General features: G+C 29.3%; 1 protein-coding gene across 4 annotated transcripts in view; it reads right to left on the bottom strand.

Annotated features, from left to right (window-relative positions):
• The window catches only part of LOC141526594 (zinc finger protein castor homolog 1), a 78,230-nt gene that overhangs the window by 36,732 nt on the left and 18,593 nt on the right, over positions 1 to 22,905 (bottom strand). For all 4 annotated transcript variants that reach the window (XM_074241631.1, XM_074241628.1, XM_074241629.1 and 1 more), the window contains exons 2-4: positions 2,847 to 2,895; positions 2,208 to 2,683; positions 1,047 to 1,383 (exon numbers count right to left, since the gene is read on the bottom strand). In XM_074241631.1, coding sequence (XP_074097732.1) covers positions 1,047 to 1,383; positions 2,208 to 2,683; positions 2,847 to 2,895 — 862 coding nt within the window. The remainder of the gene's footprint in view (positions 1 to 1,046; positions 1,384 to 2,207; positions 2,684 to 2,846; positions 2,896 to 22,905) is intronic.

The following is a 22,905-nucleotide window of genomic DNA, read 5'->3' on the forward strand; positions in this document are numbered from 1 at the left end:
AAAAATGTAAAGTTACAAAAAGCGGAGATTGAACTTGAAAAAATCTGAAGAGCGGTACTGTCGACCCATTAATCATTAGAGTCTTCATAAAGGCGGTCCAGTCGGGTCGGGCTTAAACTCAAAGTAAAATAATTTCTTGCTCAAAAATCAAATGGGCCCGTTGGTTTTTTACCAAAGTTACAAAGATTACAAAGATTATAAAGAGCATTAAAAGATCAAAATTTGAAGATTAATTGATAGGTGGCACCTGCGGGTCACCCTTAGACTCATTCTTACTCATCATTCTATCCGGAGGAATTCTTACGCAACTCTTCTGTTATTGTGGGAAAGAGGAAAATTGTGGGCGGACTAGATGGAGCCACCTGTTGATTAAAAACCACCGACGCTACCTGTTGCTGGATTTTCCGAGGGTTAAATTGAGTTTTATAACTTTTCTCCAGCGTGGGCTTTTTCAGAGCGAATTTATGGACGAAATCAATATAGGAGGTCATCCTCTGTCTCTATCTCTATCCTCTATCCTCTATCTTCTATCCGGTTTAAAAGGATCCCATTGAATTCTAAATTTAAACGAATGTCCGAGTGTCAGCGAGCTGACGGGCTAAATAAACAAGATGCCCTCAAGTAGACGAGGATGGAAATAAAAGGCGAGGAGAGAAAATAAAAGCAAATAATAAATGAACTAAACTGAAGAAGAAGAGTATAAGCTAAGACGCTTTTTTAGATACTCCCGTTTATTGGCATTAATTGGGCAAAAAGCTGATTCTTTGTTAAAAACCACGAAAAAAGTTTATTTCAATTGACCCGGTGACTAAAATAACTCTCTTTTAAGGTTTTTGTAATTTATTTTATCATATTTGTGCTAATTTTTACCGACTCATGTTTTTTATAAATTTTAAATTTTAAATATTGGCTCAAAAATAGAAAATATAAAAAATTTATAAGAATATTTTTTTGTGGAAAATTTAATTTCCTAAAAATTTTTTGTAACTTCAATATTTTACCCAGAATAATAAATTCATAAATTTTCAAAATTAAAAAAAACTTACCTTGGGCAGAATTTTGTACAGGACTGGCCCGTTCTGAGAGACTTTGGCTGATGCTGCGCAACTGTAACTGTTGTGTATGAGGGTTGAGAAAAGTGGGTGGAAGTTGCCTGGTGACGGTCTTAGCAAGTTCACCACCCGCGAGTCCATACATCGCGAGTAGCTCTTGCATGGTGGACTCCGCATACTCCCTCATCCCTTCTATAGGCTTCCTTTCAGTTTCTACTTCTAAAAGCACCCCTTCGTTGTCATTTTGGTCCTCCTCGAAGGCGGTGTCTTCGTCCAGGCGACTTGATTCCATCAGGTCGCTTTTGTCTGACTCGGACATGGGACTCCTTGCCTGGAAAAACAAAAAAAAAAAAATGTCAATATCTGAACTAACAAAATTTTACTTCATTAAATAATGACTTTTGTTAAATTACACTGTACTTTCTAAAATATTGACATTTTTAAAAATATAAGCTCATCCCGATGTTACACTCATCAAGAGCTTTCATTTGAGTACCCACATGCATTTTTTCATATATTTATCATATATACATATATATAATATATAAAATATATGAAAAATTGATGTGGGTGCTCAAATAAAAGGTCTCGATGAGTGTAACACCGGAATGAGCTTATATCACTAAAAATGTCAATAGTTCACAAGATAATTGTTAAAATGCCCTGTGCTCTATTAAATATTGACATTTTTAAAAATATAAGCTCATCCCGATGTTACGCTCATCAAGAGCTTTGATTTAAGTACCCACATGCATTTTGATATATTTTTCATATATTTTATATATTATATATATATATATATATATATATATATATATATATATATATATATATATATATATATATATATATATATATATATGTATGATAAATATATGAAAAAATGCATGTGGGTACTCAAATGAAAGGTTTTAATGAGTGTAACATCGGGATGAGCTTATATCTTTAAAAACGTCAATAGTTCACGAGATACAAGGTAATTTCTAAATTATGTATCTAGAGACCCAGCATTTTTAAATGCAGCCTAAAATACTTATTAATCACACTAAATTTCATTTAAAAAAAACCGATTTTATTATATGACTATTCAGGACACAAAATTGTTCTTATTCTCTTAATAATATAGATAATAATAATAGTAATAGTAATTCTTACCTCTCCAGAGGGCGAATAGAGCTTCTGTGAGTTAAGGTGCTCCAGAAGACACTTGTGCCTGATAGAATCACTGGATTCATCATCATCGGAAGATGGCGGCCGTGTAGCGACCGAAAGATCCATTGGACTAGCTTCGTTATTGTTCAGCCTTTTAGCAGGCCGTTGCAACTCCTCGGTACTAAGAGACCTGAGGGTCTTCCTCTCGAACTCGATGTCGTTGCAATTTTCTTCAGCATTATCATCGAGCCTTGATTGGTCGTCTCTGTCTTCTTGGTCTACTTCTTGCTCGGACTCGTCGTCAGAGACTTCGGCCATGCGGCTGCTGATCGGCTTGAAGTTCTTCCGTTTGTTCCTGGGCTGCTGGACATTTGCTGGCCTCAGAGGGTCGTACTGGGAATCCCCGCTGTCCTGGTCTACGCTCGAAGTGCCCCGACGGGACGTCGCGAAATTGTACACCGAGTCGGAGAGCATCTCCGCTGGAATTTATCGTTAAATTAATGGAAATTCCAGGAACAATTATGAAAAAAATTATTTTTTTATTAATTTAAATTAACAATTTTAAATGTTAAATTAAAATAAAAAATCTTAAATGATTAAATTAAGAGTTATAGTAAATTAAAATTAAATTAAAATACTTACTGGGGCCATAAGGACTCGTTACTGCTGACATCGCGGCTCTCACGGCGTCCTGAAACGATACAGAATAGAGTTTGATTAATTTTTAACATACGTGCATTAATTATTGTAATTTATAATATTGTTTAAAGACAATTCCATGTGAGTGAGATCATCGAGCAGTGGATTGCGGGTGATTTGTCGTATTAATACCGAGACAATGAAATAAGAGATAGCGGGATATATTAAACTGCACAGGTGTGTCAGTTATTGTGGAATGCCACTACTTTTATTATCTTTTATTTTAAGCTCAAACCGATTCTACCGGAATAAATTTATATGGAATTTAAATATAATTCAACGGAAATAATTAACGCAGCTATAATTCCGTACTGGGCGTAACCGAATTTTGTAAAAACAGAGACACAAAATTACAATTAAAAATTTTATGAAACAGAGATGTATAAGATGGCTGAAAATTTAAAAAGCTTCCAATTGGTTGATTGTTAGCTCTTCGAGCTAAAAAATTCAAAAGGAATATCAAAAATACAATTATTTAAAAATTTTTTTGTTATAAATAGAATTCGGTGATAAAGCTTAGGACTTTTTGCTAGCGTTAGATTAAATGCAAGATTTTTTTTTGTTGGATCACTTTTATAACGATATCGTTAAGATAGCTTAATTTCAAAAATTCATTTCTGCTATGCATCATTTTTGACGTTTTTGGTGTTCTACACTTCTAATTCGATATTTATGAACAAAATGTTCTTCAAAAATGATAACCTGATGGATTTGTTCAAGGACAATCATTTAGTTTCAATAATAATGCAAAAAAAAAAACAAATATTGCAATGCACCATTTTTGACGTTTTTGGTGTAGGTTAGTTCTAGATCTTCCAGGTTTCTAATTTGATATTTATGAACAAAATACATTTCAATGATGTTTCACAAATGTTAAAAGCGGTTGAGCAGTAGGCCATCGCTGAAACTTCCCTTTTTTTCCGAGAAAATCTTCCAATTGGTTGGTTATTTAGCTCTTCGAGCTAAAAAATCCAAAAGGTATATCAAAACTACGATTATTTAGAAATTTTAAGCTATAACTTCTGAGCGCGTCGTTCGATTTTGATTTGCTTCGGGGAAGTTTTTTAAGTCCAAAAATTGTTTATAAGCTGTTCAGTTCTTCGATCGAAGAATTTAAAAGTTATCTCAAAAAAACGAGTGTTCAGAAATTTTTAAATGGCTATAATTTTTGAACTTGTCGTTCGATTTTGACTTGCTTGGCGGCATTCGACTTTTAAGTCTTTTAAGTCCAAAAAAGTGTCTCTGATGTCTGGAGTTGATTAGTCAAATATTTAGAAAGTTATTTAGAAAAAACTTAAAAAAAATTGTTTTTTTGGTTTTTATTTGTTTTTCATATCTTTTTCTCGGGCAAAGTACGATTGACTTTAAAATCAAATCAGATCGAAGTCTCAATGAACACTTTTGAACGCCGTGTCGCTCATATCGATCGGTTGATTCGTTCTAAAGATATCCTACGACAAAATTTTATTTACATACATACACACACACGCAGCCGGACGTCCAGCCGGGAAAATTCGGAACGGCTTGCTAGGACCTCTAAACTTGGAGATCTGATAAAAAAACTCTTATTCTTAAAATTTGACTAAAATAACTTTCTACTTTTTAAAATTATTCATTTTGAAAGCAGAAAGTTCAATAGATGAAACGGCGATAACTAGCTCAACAATTTATAAGTTATTGAAATGCTTGATGACACTACTACAGCGTAGTTCTGTATTAACGACTTGGCTTAAATGACTCTCACGTTGTTATATTATGCGTTGGTGTGAGTGCATATGTGTGTGTAGAAAGACTAGTCGAAATGTGCAAGCGTTTAGCTTTAGCTGGTGTTGGACTTACACAGCAAAGGGATAATTAACATCTGTTACGGCACCTACGGCCACAGGCGTCGCCCTGATCCATATAGACACGATAACTGAGAGAACTCTGCACCCACCGGAGTTTATGTGCTGCTGCGAAAAGGATTATGGGGCGGAGATAGTTTGTTCATTACTTTTTTTACTTAGCTTCTCTACAGAGCAAGTAAGAAAGAGAATAAGAATCGTTCCGTATTTTTATATTCACGGTAAATTTACCATACCAGAGATTTCAGAGATGGCCGAAACGTTTTCGCCGTAGGAAATTTAGATTTTAAGATTTTTATCGCCCAGTACGAGATCAAAGAGTTTTATATATTTGGGTCGTTTTTTTATTTAAACATTTATGAATTTTGCTGTTTTTAATAATTTTTCAATCTAAAAAGTCTTTTTTTGTTCTGAACCATTTTTGACATTTTTGGTGTAGGTTAGTTCTTGACCTTCCAGGCTTCTAATTTGATATCTATGAACAAAATACTTTTCAATGATGATATTCTGATAAATTTGTTCAAGAACAATAATTTATTTTCAATTAAATATAAAAAAAATCCAATTCTAAAATGCACCCATTTTTGACGTTTTTCAATGATAGCTAGCTTTTGATGTTCCAGGCGTCTAATTTAATATTCCTGAAGAAATTACCTTTCAATAACGATATTATAATGAACTCCTTCAAGGACAATCATTTATTTTCAATTATAAAAAAAGCGAACTTTGCAATGCATCTTTTTCTGGATTTTTTTGCTCAAAGCATATGCTTATAAAAATCACTCTAAAAAATTATTCTAACGATTCTTTCCATGTAATCTGAAAAAAATACATCTTCTAAATGATATTCCATGTATCCATTACAAAAAAAAATTTTTTTTCCTCTAAATAAAATAAGAAACAATCAGATCTAGTCTTGCATCATTTCCGTCATTTTTGATGCAGCAAAAACTCCGCACATTTTGAGGCTCCAACTCTTCATTTTAGAATTCTTATCCACAAATCTGACCAAAATATCAAGTGTTATAGTTCTCTCGTTTATATTTGACCGTAAAAAATTGTTAGTTACTTAAAATAAGGCTCTAAATTTCATTATAAGATACATATATAAATTTTTGACGGTTTTTAGTACAAAAAAAGAAAAAAAAATAAAAGACTTAGGTTTAAATTAAACGAAAAAGAAGCAAAATCTGGTAGTTGAATTTAGACTAGCCTGAAAATACCTTGAGAGAAAAATAGTCAAGTATTTAGGTCAGGAATCGGCAAAAACTCTCTATCTCGGATTAATGTACTTTTTATTTTCCTTAGAGGATTTGCTCCGAAAGTAAATAACTGGAATTAGTAGACGGAAAGGTAAAGTTTGTGGCAAAGGTGGAAAGGTGGGAGCATTTTAACTTTAAGTTGACGTAGGTCTTAGCTGCATGCCGTTTTTAAATAAATTCAATTGTGTTTTACTTTGAGAGATGTTACGAGGATGTATGTAGACTACATTAGGACGTTAATATATTCAAGGTCCGCCCCGTAACCTGGGTGATACTGGTGGGGTAAAAATGGATCAACCCACAAAACGTGAGCTGGTATTGTAACAGATGTTAATTATCCGCTCCGAGTGTACGTGAGTTGTTTGTGTGGATTTTGTCGAATCAGCGAGTTTATATTTTTTTTTCTTTAGTTTTTATTAACGTATTCAATTTTGAGAGAGACCTCCCTTTTATTGATTGTTGCAGTTGCAGTTCATTTGAATATAATGGATAACTATAGGTTCCTTTATTCTTGCTAAATTTTACATTTTTAATTTCCCGCATTGAAGATAAATAATTTTAAAAAGTAGAAAGTTATTTTAGTCAAATTTTGAGAATAAGAGTTTTTTTTATCAGATTTCCAAGTTTTGAGGTCCTAGCAAGCCGTTCCGAATTTTCCCGGCTGGACGTCCGGCTGCGTGTGTATGTATGTATGTAAATAAGATTTTGTCGTAGGAATCTTTAGAACGAATCAACCGATCGAGATGAGCGACACGGCGTTCAAAAGTGTTCATTGAGACTTCGATCTGATTTGATTTTAAACTCAATCGTACTTTGCACGAGGAAAAGATATGAAAAACAAATAAAAACCAAAAAAACAATTTTTTTTTAATTTTTTCTAAATAACTTTCTAAATATTTGACTAATCAACTCCAGACATCAGAGACACTTTTTTGGACTTGAAAGACTAAGTCGAATACCGCCAAGCAAGTCAAAATCGAACGACAAGTTCAAAAATTATAGCCATTTAAAAATTTCTGAACACTCGTTTTTTTGAGATAACTTTTAAATTCTTCGATCGAAGAACTCAAGAGCTTATAAACAATTTTTGGACTTAAAAAATTGCCCCGAAGCAAATCAAAATCGAACGACGCGTTCAGAAATTATAGCCTAAAATTTCTAAATAATCGTATTTTTTATGTAACTTTTGAATTTTTTAGCTCGAAGAGCTAAATAATCAACCAATGGGAAGATTTTCTCGGAAAAAAAGGGAAGTTTCAGCGATGGCCTACTGGTCAACCGCTTTTCACATCTGTGAAACATCATTGAAATGTATTTTGTTCATAAATATCAAAATAGAAGCCTGGAAGATCAAGAACTAACCTACACCAAAAACGTCAAAAATGGTGCATTGCAATATTTGTTTTTTTTTTTTGCATTATTATTGAAACTAAATGATTGTCCTTGAACAAATCCATCAGGTTATCATTTTTGAAGAAAATTTTATTCATAAATATCGAATTAGAAGTGTAGAACACCAAAAACGTCAAAAATGATGCATAGCAAAAATTAATTTTTTAACTGAAGCTATCTTAAGGGCATTTTTATACAAAAAGTAGACTCAACAAAAAAAATCTTGCATTTCTTCTAAAGCAAGCAAAAAGCCCTGAACTTTTTCACCGAATTCTATATATAACAATATCCTGTAACTTCTCAAGCCAAACTTTCAAGTGTCCAAGTGCCCGATTTATCTAAATCGCTGATTCCGAGTACCATTTATAACATTAGCACACTAAAAAGGGAGAACTATTACTGTTCACCAACACACCACGCATTGATAAAACACATAATACATAAAGTAATCTCGGCACTCCAGAAACCAGACCAACTTTTTCACATACCGAGAATTGAGGAGCTTTTGTCGAAAGATCTGTCCGAAAAATAGGTCCAAACCTTTAAATTGCTTGATATATCACCAGCACAGACGCTATAAGACCATTCAAGTGTTTTTTCAAATAATTCTCATCCATCGAATCAATATACTATTTAAGCGGCTAATAAATTCATAAGTCTTGTACTTTTATTATTTTTTGTTTCCCACTTACGCTCTATTCTGGCTTTTATATATCTTGTATATTTATTGGCATCAGCGCTCAGAAATGTCGAGTGCTTTATTACATTACACACATAAAGCTGAACCATTCTCACGGATCGACGTCATCAATATGAATCCTCTTTGCTCGTTATTTAGTAAAAGAATCTGGTGCCGTGGCAACTTTATCGCTGCAAATATTCTATTCTGACAAAAATGGAAATTTTTGCAATGATACTTCAACATTAACATTAATTTACAAAATATCAATGTGTGTATTGGAAACTTTGCATTTAGAATGAAAAATTATTGAAACAGTACATTGTAATCAAATGCTATTCAAATTTATATTGTTTATTTTTTGAATTGCTTATCTCATGATTAACCTTTTTGCATCAAGTGTAATCCTTCATTAGCGTTAAATTTTATTTTGTATCAAATGACTCACTTAAAGACATTCCGTTATTTTTAGTGCAGCATATTTTGAAGCTCTTTGATATCTATGAACAAAATACTTTTCAATGATGATATTCTGATAAATTTGTTCAAGAACAATAATTTATTTTCAATTAAATATAAAAAAAATCCAATTCTAAAATGCACCCATTTTTGACGTTTTTCAATGATAGCTAGCTTTTGATGTTCCAGGCGTCTAATTTAATATTCCTGAAGAAATTACCTTTCAATAACGATATTATAATGAACTCCTTCAAGGACAATCATTTATTTTCAATTATAAAAAAAAAAAAGCGAACTTTGCAATGCATCTTTTTCTGGATTTTTTTGCTCAAAGCATATGCTTATAAAAAATCACTCTAAAAAATTATTCTAACGATTCTTTCCATGTAATCTGAAGAAAATACATCTTCTAAATGATATTCCATGCATCCATTACAAAAAAAAATTTTTTTCCTCTAAATAAAATAAGAAACAATCAGATCTAGTCTTGCATCATTTCCGTCATTTTTGATGCAGCAAAAACTCCGCACATTTTGAGGCTCTAACTTTTCATTCTAGAATTCTTATCCACAAATCCGACCAAAATATCAAGTGTTATAGTTCTCTGATCTATATTCACCCGAAAAAAAATTATTTAAAAGCTAACTTGAAGTCTTTCCACAAACTTGAAGAACTTGGTAACTTTAGACCAAACCATTGTTACGAAATGAATGAATGAAAAAAGTATAAAGCCTTATAGCGATAATTTCCAAGAATAATTCGATATAAACATGAGATATTGTGGAGTACTAATATAAAGTGAATCTTAAATTACAATCAAAACTCATTTACCAGAAATAAATGATAGGAACGATAAATACGTAGCAGTAAAAAATAACTCATATATACATATAGTTTAGTGTAATGAAGCGGATTTATATAAATTATAAAGAATGAATAAAAAAAATTGCTTATTAGATATCGTGTGAAATACGAGTGGTTGAGATTAAAGAATGAAAAACATTGGATTCTCAGAACAGGTTAAAGTCATAATATTTGTAATTTCTAGCGTGGAACCTAACCGTATGCATAATAATAACTTTGATTACAGCGGGTGCATTTTAGATTTAGATATGCCGTTTTTTTTCTTTTAGTTGAAAAAAAAAAAGTGACATCAGGAGTTAAATATTAAACGGATTATTACGAAATTTAACGGATGTTTAGACATTTTAGCAAGTTTTGTGAAACGTTACTCTAATATACTTAAGGAAATAAAAAAAATGCAAATTCTTCTCATCTTACTCTTAAACTCTTATTCTTGCAGAATCCCGCGTAATACTCGTCTCTTTCTAGAGAGACAAGTTCTACTACGGATAACAGAATATGCAATAATAATAATAATAATGAAAATAATAATTTAATATCCAGGTCTAAATACTCGGTGATACGCTAAGTAGACCTAACCAGATTAGTAAGTCGTTGCGTGCTCTATTTTTGACGCCTCGTGCCACTTTTAAGATCTTTAGCTTTACGCGGATGTGAATAAACACCTTCCTATTATGCTTTGCTGATAAATTTGTTGGTTTAAACCAAATAGTTCAGAGTTTTGCTAATGTGAACATTATTTTCAATTAACATGTCTTATTTCGTTATAATCATACCAACTTATAATTTTTCAATTTTTTTTTTTAAATTTACATAAATTATAAAAATTTTTTAATACTTTTAAACGGTAATAATTTAAAAAATTAAAAAAAAATGTAAAGCCAAAAATTATGTCTTAGGAATTTTTGTACCAAGCCAGGATTCGAACCCAGATCTTCCGATTACATGCCAGGTGTTCAATCATTCAAGCCACTAAGTTCAATTCAACATACAAATTTCAAGACAAATTTTGCAATATTCTTCTTTTAAAAAATTCTAACAATTATGATATTTAATAAAATGTATTTTTTTTTTTTTTACAATAAAATTAATACGATAAAAAAAAATAAACCATATGACGCATTTAATAATCCCGACATTGATCGATCGGTCCCCAAAATAATTAAAAAAAAAATATGCAAAGCTTCCCCTTCTCTTTTTTAAGGGTAGAAAATTTCCCCGCAAGTACCAAATTTTTTCTTCCCCTTTATTCTTTTATCCGCTTACTCTTTTAAATATCCCCTTCTATATTCCATATTTAAAATAATGTAAAACCGTTGCTGTAATGTTAAAAAAAAAAAATAATAATAATAATAATAATAATAAAAACGATAAAAATCAAACTGATTTACCTGGATGCAAATTACCAATTTTAATATATCCGTCACTCTAATTCATTCAGAAAACACTGAGTCATCAGTTTTAAAATATAAAAAATAGTTTAGCCTAAAACCGTTAAATTCAAATTTAAAATCTTCCCCGAAATTTAGTAAAATAATTAACCCAAAGATGAATTTAATATTATATGCAAAAATAAAATTAATGACCCTCGTCGGACAATAGAGTGTCCAAAAAAAATGATAAATCCATCGTCGATCGGCAATGGGCATGGGCATTAAAACAAGATTTCAAAAATCCGTTATTTAAATAAGCCTTCATATATATATATGTGGGGCGTCAGCAGCAGCAGGCCTACAGAAAAAATATTTTAAAAAAACCGACTGAATAATTTTATAAAATTAATAGTAAAAGGGTAGGTACGTCCTGGCGTCTATTATGCGCGTATGCAAATATCGGGAGGGTCGGGGAGAGGAGGGAGTTAGAGAGAGGGGGGAATAGGGGGAATTGGCGATCTGGAGGGGGATTGCAGCCTGCTGGGCATTAAAACTTCAGAGATTTATAGTGGTTGCATGGCATAGTCGGTCTTCTCCAAGTCCTGGAAGATCGGTGCTCTCTTTTCTCCTTAGGACGCCTCTTACTCTCTTTGTTCTTCTTATATCAGGGGTATAGATATATACTCTTCATTTTATTTGAGTCTACCTTTGCTCTTTTATTTATTTGTACTTTAAGAATTAATTCAGATTATTGCTTATTTTTATTTATGGATTCCCTTTTTCGATTTCGGGAATTTTTTAATGTGTGAAAAAATTGTTTTTTTTTTTTATTTATGACAAGAATTTATCGGATTTGTTATTAAAAACGTGTTTTAAAATTTATTATCACTGATAGAAGGATTTAGTTCTATTTAGTAACAAACCTTTAATTGCCAAATGTTAAATAATGGTTGCTAAATCATTTATTGAAGCCCGTTTATTTCAACCAAATAAATATTTAGTAGTATTTAAAAAATTATTTATTGCTACTCAATAAATCGTTTATTGATATTAAAGAAATTAATTTTTTAACTAATTTTAGCGTATGACCTAACTTTTTTACTCAAAATAAATCAAAGTAATTAAAATAAATAATTTTAAGTTAAAATATGTATATATAACAAATGAAAGATCTTGATGAGTGCAAGGGATAAGCTTACATATTTAAAATTGTCAATATTTAAGAAACTGTAGGGCATTTTAACAAATATCTTATGAACCATTGACATTTTTTAAGGTATAAGCTTATTTTGATGTTACACTCATCGAGACCTATCATTTGAGTACCCACATCAATTTTTCATATATTTATATATATTATATATATGTATATATGAAAAATATATGAAAAATTGATGTGGGTACTCAAATAAAAGCTCTTGATAAGTGTAACATCGGGATGAACTTATATCTTTAAAAATGTCAATAATTAAGAAAGTAGCAGAGATTAATATAATTTATTTAGAACAAAAAAATTATTCATTAAACTGTAAAAAATATTTTTATCGAACTAACAACTTAATTCATTTTTTATTATACACGGTAAGAACAAGATTACACTGGATATCATCCTAGATTATACTGAGTGAAAAAAAATTTCAGATAGTAGCTAGTATAATCCAGATTATAATGAGTATAATCTGAGTTATAATGAGTATAATCTGGATTTTTTTAGCTACTATCTGAATTTTTCTTCACTACAGATATCACTGAGTATAATCTGGGATGATATCCAGTGTCATCTTGTTCTTTCCGTGTACTCACTAATATTTATATTTTAATCAAGACATTATTGTAAAAATTTTTTTCTTTTTTTTTTTATCTTGTCAATATTGTATATTCTTCTTTAACATTGTATGTATATTTTATTCTCATGTGCAAATTATACACTTTTTACCCCCCTTACTAAAAACAAATTTTGTAAATGTTTAATGCAATAAATAAATAAAAAAAAAAAAATAAAATACTAAAATTAAAAATTGTTCAATCATTTTGATATTTTGTCCGAGACTATCAAGTGTTACTGTATATATTGTACACATATGATGGTAAAAAATTTTTTTTTAATTTATCAAGGATGTATATTTATAAATTTTAGGATTTCCCAATTTTACTACGTCATTAGATAATTTAAATAACAAATCCCCTTTATAAAATCTTGAAAATTATTCATTTTACATGTTAAATATTTCATTATAAATTCATTCCACTATTGTCTTCAAATCAGCATATGATCTTTAACATTTTAAAGTCTATATATGACTTTCCAATTATTGATATTTTTTTTTTGTTGAAAAAAAAATTTTTATTTTACTTTTGTGCGACTGTAATTAATCCGACAAAATTTATTGTAGAAATTCTTAAGTGAAATCAATAAATTAAAAATATTATTTTTTTTTTTTTTTTGGGAGAAAATTCATAATTTTTCTAAATTATTATTGTTCATAAATTTTATAAATGTGAATATTCACATAATTTAGGTATTGTATTAAAACCACAAGACATTTAGTTATTCGAAGTCCAAATTGGCCTCCGGCGGCAATTAGCGATCTGTCGTAAGTGTTACGATTAGAGTGGTTAGTGCTCGTGAATTAAGCTCGTGTAATTACATTATGTTAAACAATTGTTGTTAATATTAATATCAGAAATATATTTAATAAATGTTAATTAAATTTTTATTTTTTAAATTTACTATTATTATTATAAAAATTATAACGATGAGAATTATTCAGTTTAATTGCAAATGAACTAGTAACACCATGGGGCTAAATATAACAACCGGTTTTTTATATTATTCACATTCATATTCATACATATATATCCAAATGCTGAAAATCACCCTCTGGGCAACTTATTTCCGCCGGAGTTAAGGATTACTTTTTATTATTTTTTATTATATATAAATCAGCGGGAGTAAATCCCGGAATTTTTTTAATAAACGCTATTAATTATTTCTGAAATTTTTAATCTTATTTTTTTTTACTCATACCTTCCAGGAATTTTTCCTCCATATTAATTAATTAATTAATTAATTTGTTTATTTCCATTGAGTAATAATTTCAGAGTGAATTTGTTAATCATTTAGCATGAGAAATCACAAAAGAGTGAGAATGCCTCCGGGGATTTAAGAATGAGAAAATAATAATAAAATAATATAAGTTACTGAACTGAAAAGGATAAGATGGTTAAAAAAAAAACAAAAAAAAATAAGTGATCCTAAGGAATGATGAATCGTTTCTATTAAAATATTTTTTCAACATCAACATAAAGACCTAGAGGAGAAACAAATCAGGAAACAAATTTTTTGGTCAAAATTACTGACAAGAATTTTTTTTTAAATTTTGCTTTTGCAAATTTCGTGTTATTATTATTATCATTGAAATTAAAATTTTAAAAAGGTAATAATAATAATAATAATAATAACTAGCAATCACTATGTGATTACCGTGACTTGTGAACTAAAAATAAATACAATTTTGCTTTATTAAATAATGACTTTTATTAAATTACACTGTACTTTCTAAAATATTGACGTTTTTTGAGATATAAGCTCATCCCGATGTTACACTCATCAAGAGCTTTCATTTGAGTACCCACATGCATTTTTTCATATATTTATCATATATACATATATATAATATATAAAATATATGAAAAATTGATGTGGGTGCTCAAATAAAAGGTCTCGATGAGTGTAACATCGGAATGAGCTTATATCACTAAAAATGTCAATAGTTCACAAGATAATTGTTAAAATGCCCTGTGATCTATTAAATATTGACATTTTTAAAGATATAAGCTCATCCCGATGTTACACTCATCAAGAGTTTTCATTTGAGTACCCACATGTATTTTTTAATATATTTATCATATATACATATATATAATATATAAAATATATGGAAAATTGATGTGGGTACTCAAATGAAAGGTCTCGATAAGTGTAACATGAAAATGAGCTTATATCTTTAAAAATGTCAATAGTTCACAAGATACAAGGTCATTTCTTAATTATCTATTTAGAGACAGAACATTTTTAAATGTAGCCTAAATACTTATCGTAATAAATTGACTATCGGTGAGAATGACATGAAACTTTGAAAAGGCACAAATTCAAATCAAGATCTTTGGAATGACACTAAATTTCATTTTAAAAAAATCGATAGTATCAACCTGTTTCGAAAAATTTTATTATTAATTTTTTTTAATGGAAAATTTTGACAAACAATTAAATAAATCGTCATATTTAATAAAAAAAAATTTATTTTATTATAGCAAAAGGATTGTATTAATAATTCAAAGGAAGAAAAGAAGATCTAAAAAAAATGTAACTGTTAATATTAATAATGATCGATTTAAAAAAATGAGAGTGACTGATGAAAGACATCGGGAGTACAAGAGAACACTCAGTAAAAGGAAATAAAGGGAAAAAAATGTATTAAAAAAAGAAAAAAGATTATAAAATATACGTCGGAGGAAAGGGAATAAGGATGGTTGTAAGAAGTCCATTGGAAGCAAAGGCAACAAATGATAAATGAACCTCAACTCAACTCTTAAACCGCGAGCTCTCATATCGTCAGATGCTGCTGCTGATGCTGCTATTAACATACTGCTGGGATAAACTAACGAATTTAAAAGAAATCGAATATAAAAGCCCGGGAATAAGAATTCCATTGGAGATGTTATCCCAACTTTTGATGCTCTGACTTATAGAGCGGGTTAAAAAATTAACAATCTCTGAAAATTAACTTCAATCCATTAATCACAACCACCATTTTTATTTATCATTTATTTTCTTTCCAGCTCGAGAGTACGGATCATTTTTTCACCGATAACTGTCTAATGTGCTCTATAAGAGCACATTCACAAGTTCCAGAAATGAATTATTTAAATTTTTTACATTTTTGAATTTTTAAGTTAGAACTACGTTTATTTTACGAAAAAAATTTTTTTTAACAAAGTAAACTCAGTTATTCAAACTTAAGACTCTAAACTAATATTAATAACAATTATAATTTTTTTCTAATGATAATGTAATATGAAAAACTCGCGACAAATGTTAAAAAATGCAAATTTTGGATTTTTTGTTAGAAATTTTGTTACTAAATCAGTTTAGTACTCCAATTTTAAGAGGTTCTCCTCTTAAAATTGGAATTTTGAGTTCCGCTTTTAACAGGAGCTTTAATTGGGTATTTTCAGAGATATTTTGGGAAGAGACGATTTATTTAATTTTCATAGAATTTCTTTACAGGAGCTTTTTTTGGGCATTTCCGCTGAAATTTCAAAATTTGGCCAGAAGTGCCCAACTAAAGCTGCTGTTAAAAATTATGTAAAAATCAAATAAATCGTCTCACCCAAAATATCTCAGGAAATGCCCAAATACAGCTTCTGTTTAAAGGGAACTTAAAATTCCAATTTTAAGAGATTCTTCACGAAAGTTGAATTTTGGCACACCCTAATGCTATACACTGAAAAAACAATTTTTTTTTTTACCCAGAATACAAAATATTTTAATCCAAGTTTTTTTACATCCAATATAAATTCTTTAACATAAAAAAAAGGTATTTTCTGTTTGTTTACATTATTAAAAAGTGCTAATTTATAATTTATTGAAAAATTTGGATGTATCCTTAGATACGAAAAAATTCGCTTGAATGGGATTTACGTAATTAAAAATTCAATTTTTCAACAATTTAACTAATAATTCATTTGATTTCATTTCAAGAAAAATTTGAATTAAATCAAGAAAATCTTAAGGAGGATTGAAAATTTTTTTAATGAATTTAAAATTTTTTGAACGAAATTAAATTTTTTTAAGCTAAGAAAATTTCTTCTTGCTCCAAAATAACTTCGGTCTTCCTTACAATTTTCTTGGTTCAAAAATTTTTTATTTTTTTGTGCATAATTTGCATCTTTGTCAAATGAGGCTAAGTCAGTAATATTTTTATTTTAGTATTTTGCTGAGGAAGAAACCGAGTTTTTTAAAAACCACTACTTTTTAGTGTAGGAAAAGAACTTTGGAATTCTCCACACAAAAATACCAGTTTCTTTTCTGGAGGTAAAAAATTTCCTGGGTAGAAAAAAAAATTTTTTTTTTAGTATATTACTAAATCTTATTAAATCAAACTAAATCCTTCTATCAGTGTAAATTTTCTGTTGTAATTAGCAAATTAAGTTAAGTAAGTGATAACCGTGGTTAAAATGTGAAAAATAGTTTATTGAATAAGCACGTTCGTGACAAAATGACGATAGGAAACGCAATAGTACGCGATAATATGTTTTTAGTAGGATACAACTTTGGCATGTGCCACCTTACGTCTTCCATAATTATTGCATACAACTAAAAAACTACACAACTATAAAAGTAGACTCTGTACAATAATATATAACTCGATTTATATATATAATATAAATATATAGGCATATGTGATGGTGTATAGATCGATTTGTATTTACAATACGTAAAGACAAAGCTGAAACTTGGAACGTGCTCAGTCTTAACAATGATGTTGAAATAAAAAAGGATTTTTTTCTGCACATATTAACAATTTCGCGCCTTTTTTGAATATCGTACCGTATAAACCGTTGCTCGGAATATATATTTGTGACAATACCATTATTGGTAAACTATTATTATTTCTCGGTTGGTATGTAAGTATATATATATATATATATATATATATATATATATATATATATATATATATATATATATATATATATATATATAAAGTTGTTATGTTATCCTTTTCAGTGATTTATATTAAGAGAGAAAGAACGAATGAAAGAGACAATAAAATAAAAAAAATAAAATAGAGAATAATAAATTAAATAAATTCTTTACACAATTCAAAACGGAAATACGTTTATTGAATTTAATTTTGCATTTAAATTTTTATTAATATTCATTTTAATTATTGTATACTTGTGATATATTATTTTGCACAATTTACGATGCGAAGCATCAAAGAGTTCTACGATCCAAAAATTTTATTTTATTTTATAATTAAATGAGCATTATGAGGCGTGCATTTTTGAATTTTCTAAATTCAAGAAATTTTTTTAAATTAATAGGATTCAAAAATTTGAATTAAGAAAATAATTTTTGATTGGAGAAATTATTTTTAAATTAAGCCGACATTTTTATTGAAACGTAAAGGACTTAGGAATTTAAGAAATTATTCTCTAAGCTTGAGAAGTAAATACTTGACTCAACAACATCAATGTTCGAGAATATTTATTTTTTGAGAAACTTAAAATAATGGAAAATACGCCCGAGACCGGACTCGAGCCCTGATCGGACCAAGCACGAATGAAAGAGTGCTGCCACTTAGCAATCACAGCGTAAGCGAACTCACGCTCAGTCTGTTGATATATTAGTAATGTGTCATTTTTTAGGCATCTTGTGGCAGCGCTGCTGTCGGATTGTCTAAAGCCAAGAACATCATCGAGAGTTTAATTATTTTGTTTTGGAATTAGTTAAATATTACTCTTGTGTAAGAGAGATTTTATTTTTTACTCCGTAATATTTTATGTTTAAATGGAAAAATATAAATATTTAGTGAAATTTAATTAAACTTTACTGAATTATTTAAAACTTTTGAATCAAAATTTTCAATATCAAATTTTCTTAAGCCAAGATTTTCTTCCTCAAAATGTTCTTCAGGCAAGAATATTGTTCTTCACACAATATATCTTTTTTTTTTCGTATAAAAATTTTTTTAAATACAATATTTTGTTGTTTAATAGCTAAGTTGTTCTTCAATAAAATATTTAACTGATAGAAAAAAATTCTACGCTTATATATACCCTGGTAAAATTTTTCTAATAGCGAGAGGACATAGCCACCTAGCGGCAAAACCAAAAACTAACTACTAATAAAAATTCAAAGGTAATTAAATTGTCGAAAGACAAATTTATATTAAAAGAGCGCAATTCAAATGGAATTGATTAAAACATGTATACACGCATGCACGAATGTTGTAAATGATAAATGATAATTATTATAAATTTTAGGCGTGCCGGGATGCATTTTCTTGGGTGAACCCAAGGTATGTAGGTCACAGATTACTGGACGTCGTTCGTCGTCGCGGAATACGGAATGTCGCTCACAACCAGTCTACACTTACACTCAATTACATGTGTATACATTCGTATATATTTATATTAGTATATGAGAGAGTAAATTAATAAAACATCTACATTAAAATATATACGACACACAGCCTACTAATTTAATAACAAAAGAATTAGACTGAGAGTAATTATTCTAATAAATATAATAATCATCATAAAATCTTTTATAAATTCCATTTAAAATTACTCACTCCATTAACTTATGTTCTGATTCAATTACCTCATTATTTAGCAACATTATCCACATACTTTTATTTCAATTAGGCGACAAATTAACCGACGACAAATTTACTATTTTTCTATGCTAATTTTACATTAAAGTTCTTTAATAGAAATCTTTTCTGACTGATTTTACTACGAGATTTTCAGAAAAATTTTTTTAAAATACCCGAACATTATTTTTCTATGAATTGTTTTCAATATGACAAAAATTTCCTAGAAATTCTTCAACAGAAATTTTTTTTCTTGGAATTTTACCATGTCAATATTTTAATTTGATATTTTTTCCACGAATTTCTTCGTACAATTGTTCCGGGAAATTTTAGTAGAAGTTTGACATAAATTTTATAGAAATTTATCGAGTAAAAATTTCTTAGAAATTTTTACCAAATAAAACATTAAATTAACTATTTTTCTTCCATAATTTTTTCCACGAATTACTTCGTCCAATTTTTTCAGAAATTCTCAACCACCACTCCGACAAAATTTTCCCCGAAATCGTTCCACCAAATTCTCATAATTTTACCTAAAATATAAACCTACTTAATATTTCACCATACATATTTCTTAAAAAAAAAAAAAAAAAAAAAAAAAAAAATACAGATGCAAATCCCGCAAAATATCAGCGTCTTGCAAAACATTTTTAGCATAAAAAAATTACCATAAAAGAGGCTGAACAAAACGAAAAATAAATATCGATAAAATATTTTTACAGTCAATAAGTATTTTATAAATATTAATATTGACATCGTAATTTCGAAGACAATAAGCATCGGCACACCCGAGTATTGCGACCTCGATCTGCGTGGGTAGAAAACTTGCTTGCATACTCTCTTTCTTATTTTTCTCTGGGCTCTGCGTTTTTATTAATTTTTTTATCCAAGCTATTATTATTATTATCATCATCATCATCATCGTCACATTATCATTATTATTATTGTTAGTATTAACAGAGTCGTTGTTTTCACATTTATGTTCGTACATAAATTAGTGCATACCGTTCCTCGTTTATGCACACAAATATACCTAGCGCTGAAATAAATATATACATATGACACATCATGTTCTAAATATTGATAACGAGAGCGCGATAACACGTTTGAGTTAAGAGACGCCGACGTAATTATCCCGTCGTCATGAGTCGTAACCGGCCTACGATAAACAACTTTAACTAAATCAACACGTGGTCCGGGTGCAGTAGAGAGTTTTATTTATTTACAACCTAATATAAGATTAATACTTGCACATATTTGTTAAATTATACAACTTTTATTTTTTCATAAAATTCCAACAAATTCTTCAAGTCCGATCAATTTTTCTTGTATTCTCATAAAATTGAGCTAATTTATGCACTTATTATTCAGAACAGCCGATTCCAAGATCATTTGTGTACTTTAATTCCGTCTTTGATTAGACGCACCGCGGGAAGTCGGCTTCCGGGCGTGGGTTGTTCGTGTGTATCGAATAATTAACAAGCCATTTTTTAAATGATAAGGAATACGAAACATATTAAATAATGTTGATTTCACACCTTATAAGATAAAATAAGAAGAACAACCATTTTGTTTAATTAACTTTGCTATAGTCGTAAAAAAAATTTTTTTTATAGCCGATCTTGTAATATTTGACCATAAATGAGGATAAAAAATTAATTTATAATTTTCTAGATCATTTGTAAGATAATTATGGTGTAAAATAATGAAAATTAATTTAATCATTGATTGTATTGCAGATAAGCACTTTAAAAGACTCAAAAAATGATTTTTTTATCAAGTACTTTTCCTCTATTGAGAAAATTTAATGACCGTGCGCCATCTGTTGAGTTTTTCAAAAACCAATTTTAATAAAAAGGCTATGGAAGGTTAATTTTTATTTTAAAAGTTTAATACGAGACAAAAATTGATCCGATTATACGTGAACATATAGAAAAGGAAATAAAACTTTTTTAACAGATCAATTATGATGTAATATGAGATGAAAATGAATTTACTAAAATGTCAGTGTCTTAGAAGCTCTTAAGAAGAGCCAAATCAATAATTTTTGAACTTAATACTTTAAAGTTACCTTTATAGTAGTGAGAAAATTCAGCGACCATACGCCACCTGTTGGAATTTTCCAAAACTAATGTTAACAAATAAGCCATATGTGGTCAATTTTTATTGTAAAAATTAATGCTAGTATAAAATTGATCCGAGCACATGTAAACAAAAAAAAATATTTATATTTTGATCAATTGTTATGTAAGATAAAAATGAATTGAATAATTGTTTTGATTGAGAATCAATGTCTAATAATCTCTTGAGAAGAGCCAAAATAAAAATTTTTATGTTTGGACTTGATATTTTAACGTTACCTTTCCAGTAGTGAGAAAATTTAGCGACCATGCGCCACCTATTAGAATTTTCCAAAACTAATTTTATTAAAAAAGTTATATGAGACAATATGAGGCCGGTTATCAGATATATCAATTCATAAATTGCATAAAATGGCCAATTTTTATATAAATAATTGAATACAGAATTATAAAATGATAAAAAATAAAACTTTTTGACAAAAATCTTTAATTTATCTACAAATAATTTCCGTAAACCAAAAAAAGACGTCTACTATTTCAATCGCATAAAATATTCCACAAGCGGTCATACAACGAAGTTAATTAAATGAAAATAGTTTGATTACAATTCAATAAGCAGGAAATTACTTATTGAATGTCATTTAAATAGCTAACAACCACGTGCAGCCAGATGTGTTGGCTCTTACTTTTTATTCGTCATTTAAATGCTATAATTGCTGACGTAGACCACCCGGTCATTTACCTATACACTGATTCCATTATCATTTATTTTTAGTTTCTATTTTTATTTAATTTGAATCAAAATCAAAAATTCTATTTCACGAGCGTAACTTCGAAAAAACTCCATTAGATGTCGGGACGAACAATGTTTCTCGCATTTTCAAAAACATAAACAAACAAGGAGAAGGAATTCATCTTCCTAATAACAAAATTAGGGCCACCAGTTCAGGAATTCAAATATTCTGGACAAAATAACTCGGTTACTAAATTCCTGGCATTATAAGTCTCGAAGGAAACCGTTCGTCTCGCTTCTACACCAACAAACTTCGAGGATTAGACAAAGCCCAACGGTATTTATAAAAAGTTTGTGAAACAAAATAAAAGAGCTAAGAAATAAAGGTCCTGGCGGATTTAAGATGCGGCTGCAGAAAAAGATGACGTCGGGTGGCCGGTTAAGCTTTCACGAGTGAGGAGACGAAATATTTTTTACTTATTGGCGCTTGTACTGTCAATTGTTTTTGTTGTTGTTATTATTCGGAGTGAATTTTCACTCTTATAACTTGAAATATTGCAAAGAAAAAAATTAATTTTGATTCAAGAAAAAAATTCTTGAACAAATAAAATAATTTCAAAGAGTTTTGGCATCTTGGATCGAGTAAGAAAATTCTTAAATTAATTAGGATTGAGAAAAAAAAATTGTGAATAGAACGGCATCTGTTGATGATATAATTTATACGATGATGTAAGATAGATTTAAGTGTGTAGCTGAGTGGAGAGGGCTGGTGAGGAGGTTGGCGCAACGAGCAGAATGCGTGTGCCAAAACACGAGCGCAGAAAAACCTTACACTTAGTTCGTACATTGGAAAAATTGGGAGAAAATTCGGAGTGAATTTGGAGTTTTTTTCAACGAAGTTAATCTCGATTTTAATTCCAAAAACATC

Source organism: Cotesia typhae, unplaced genomic scaffold (genome assembly GCF_013202065.1).
Source record: "Cotesia typhae breed Kobodo isofemale line unplaced genomic scaffold, CoteBio_Ctyphae contig_36, whole genome shotgun sequence".
NCBI classification, from domain to species: Eukaryota; Metazoa; Arthropoda; class Insecta; order Hymenoptera; family Braconidae; genus Cotesia; species Cotesia typhae.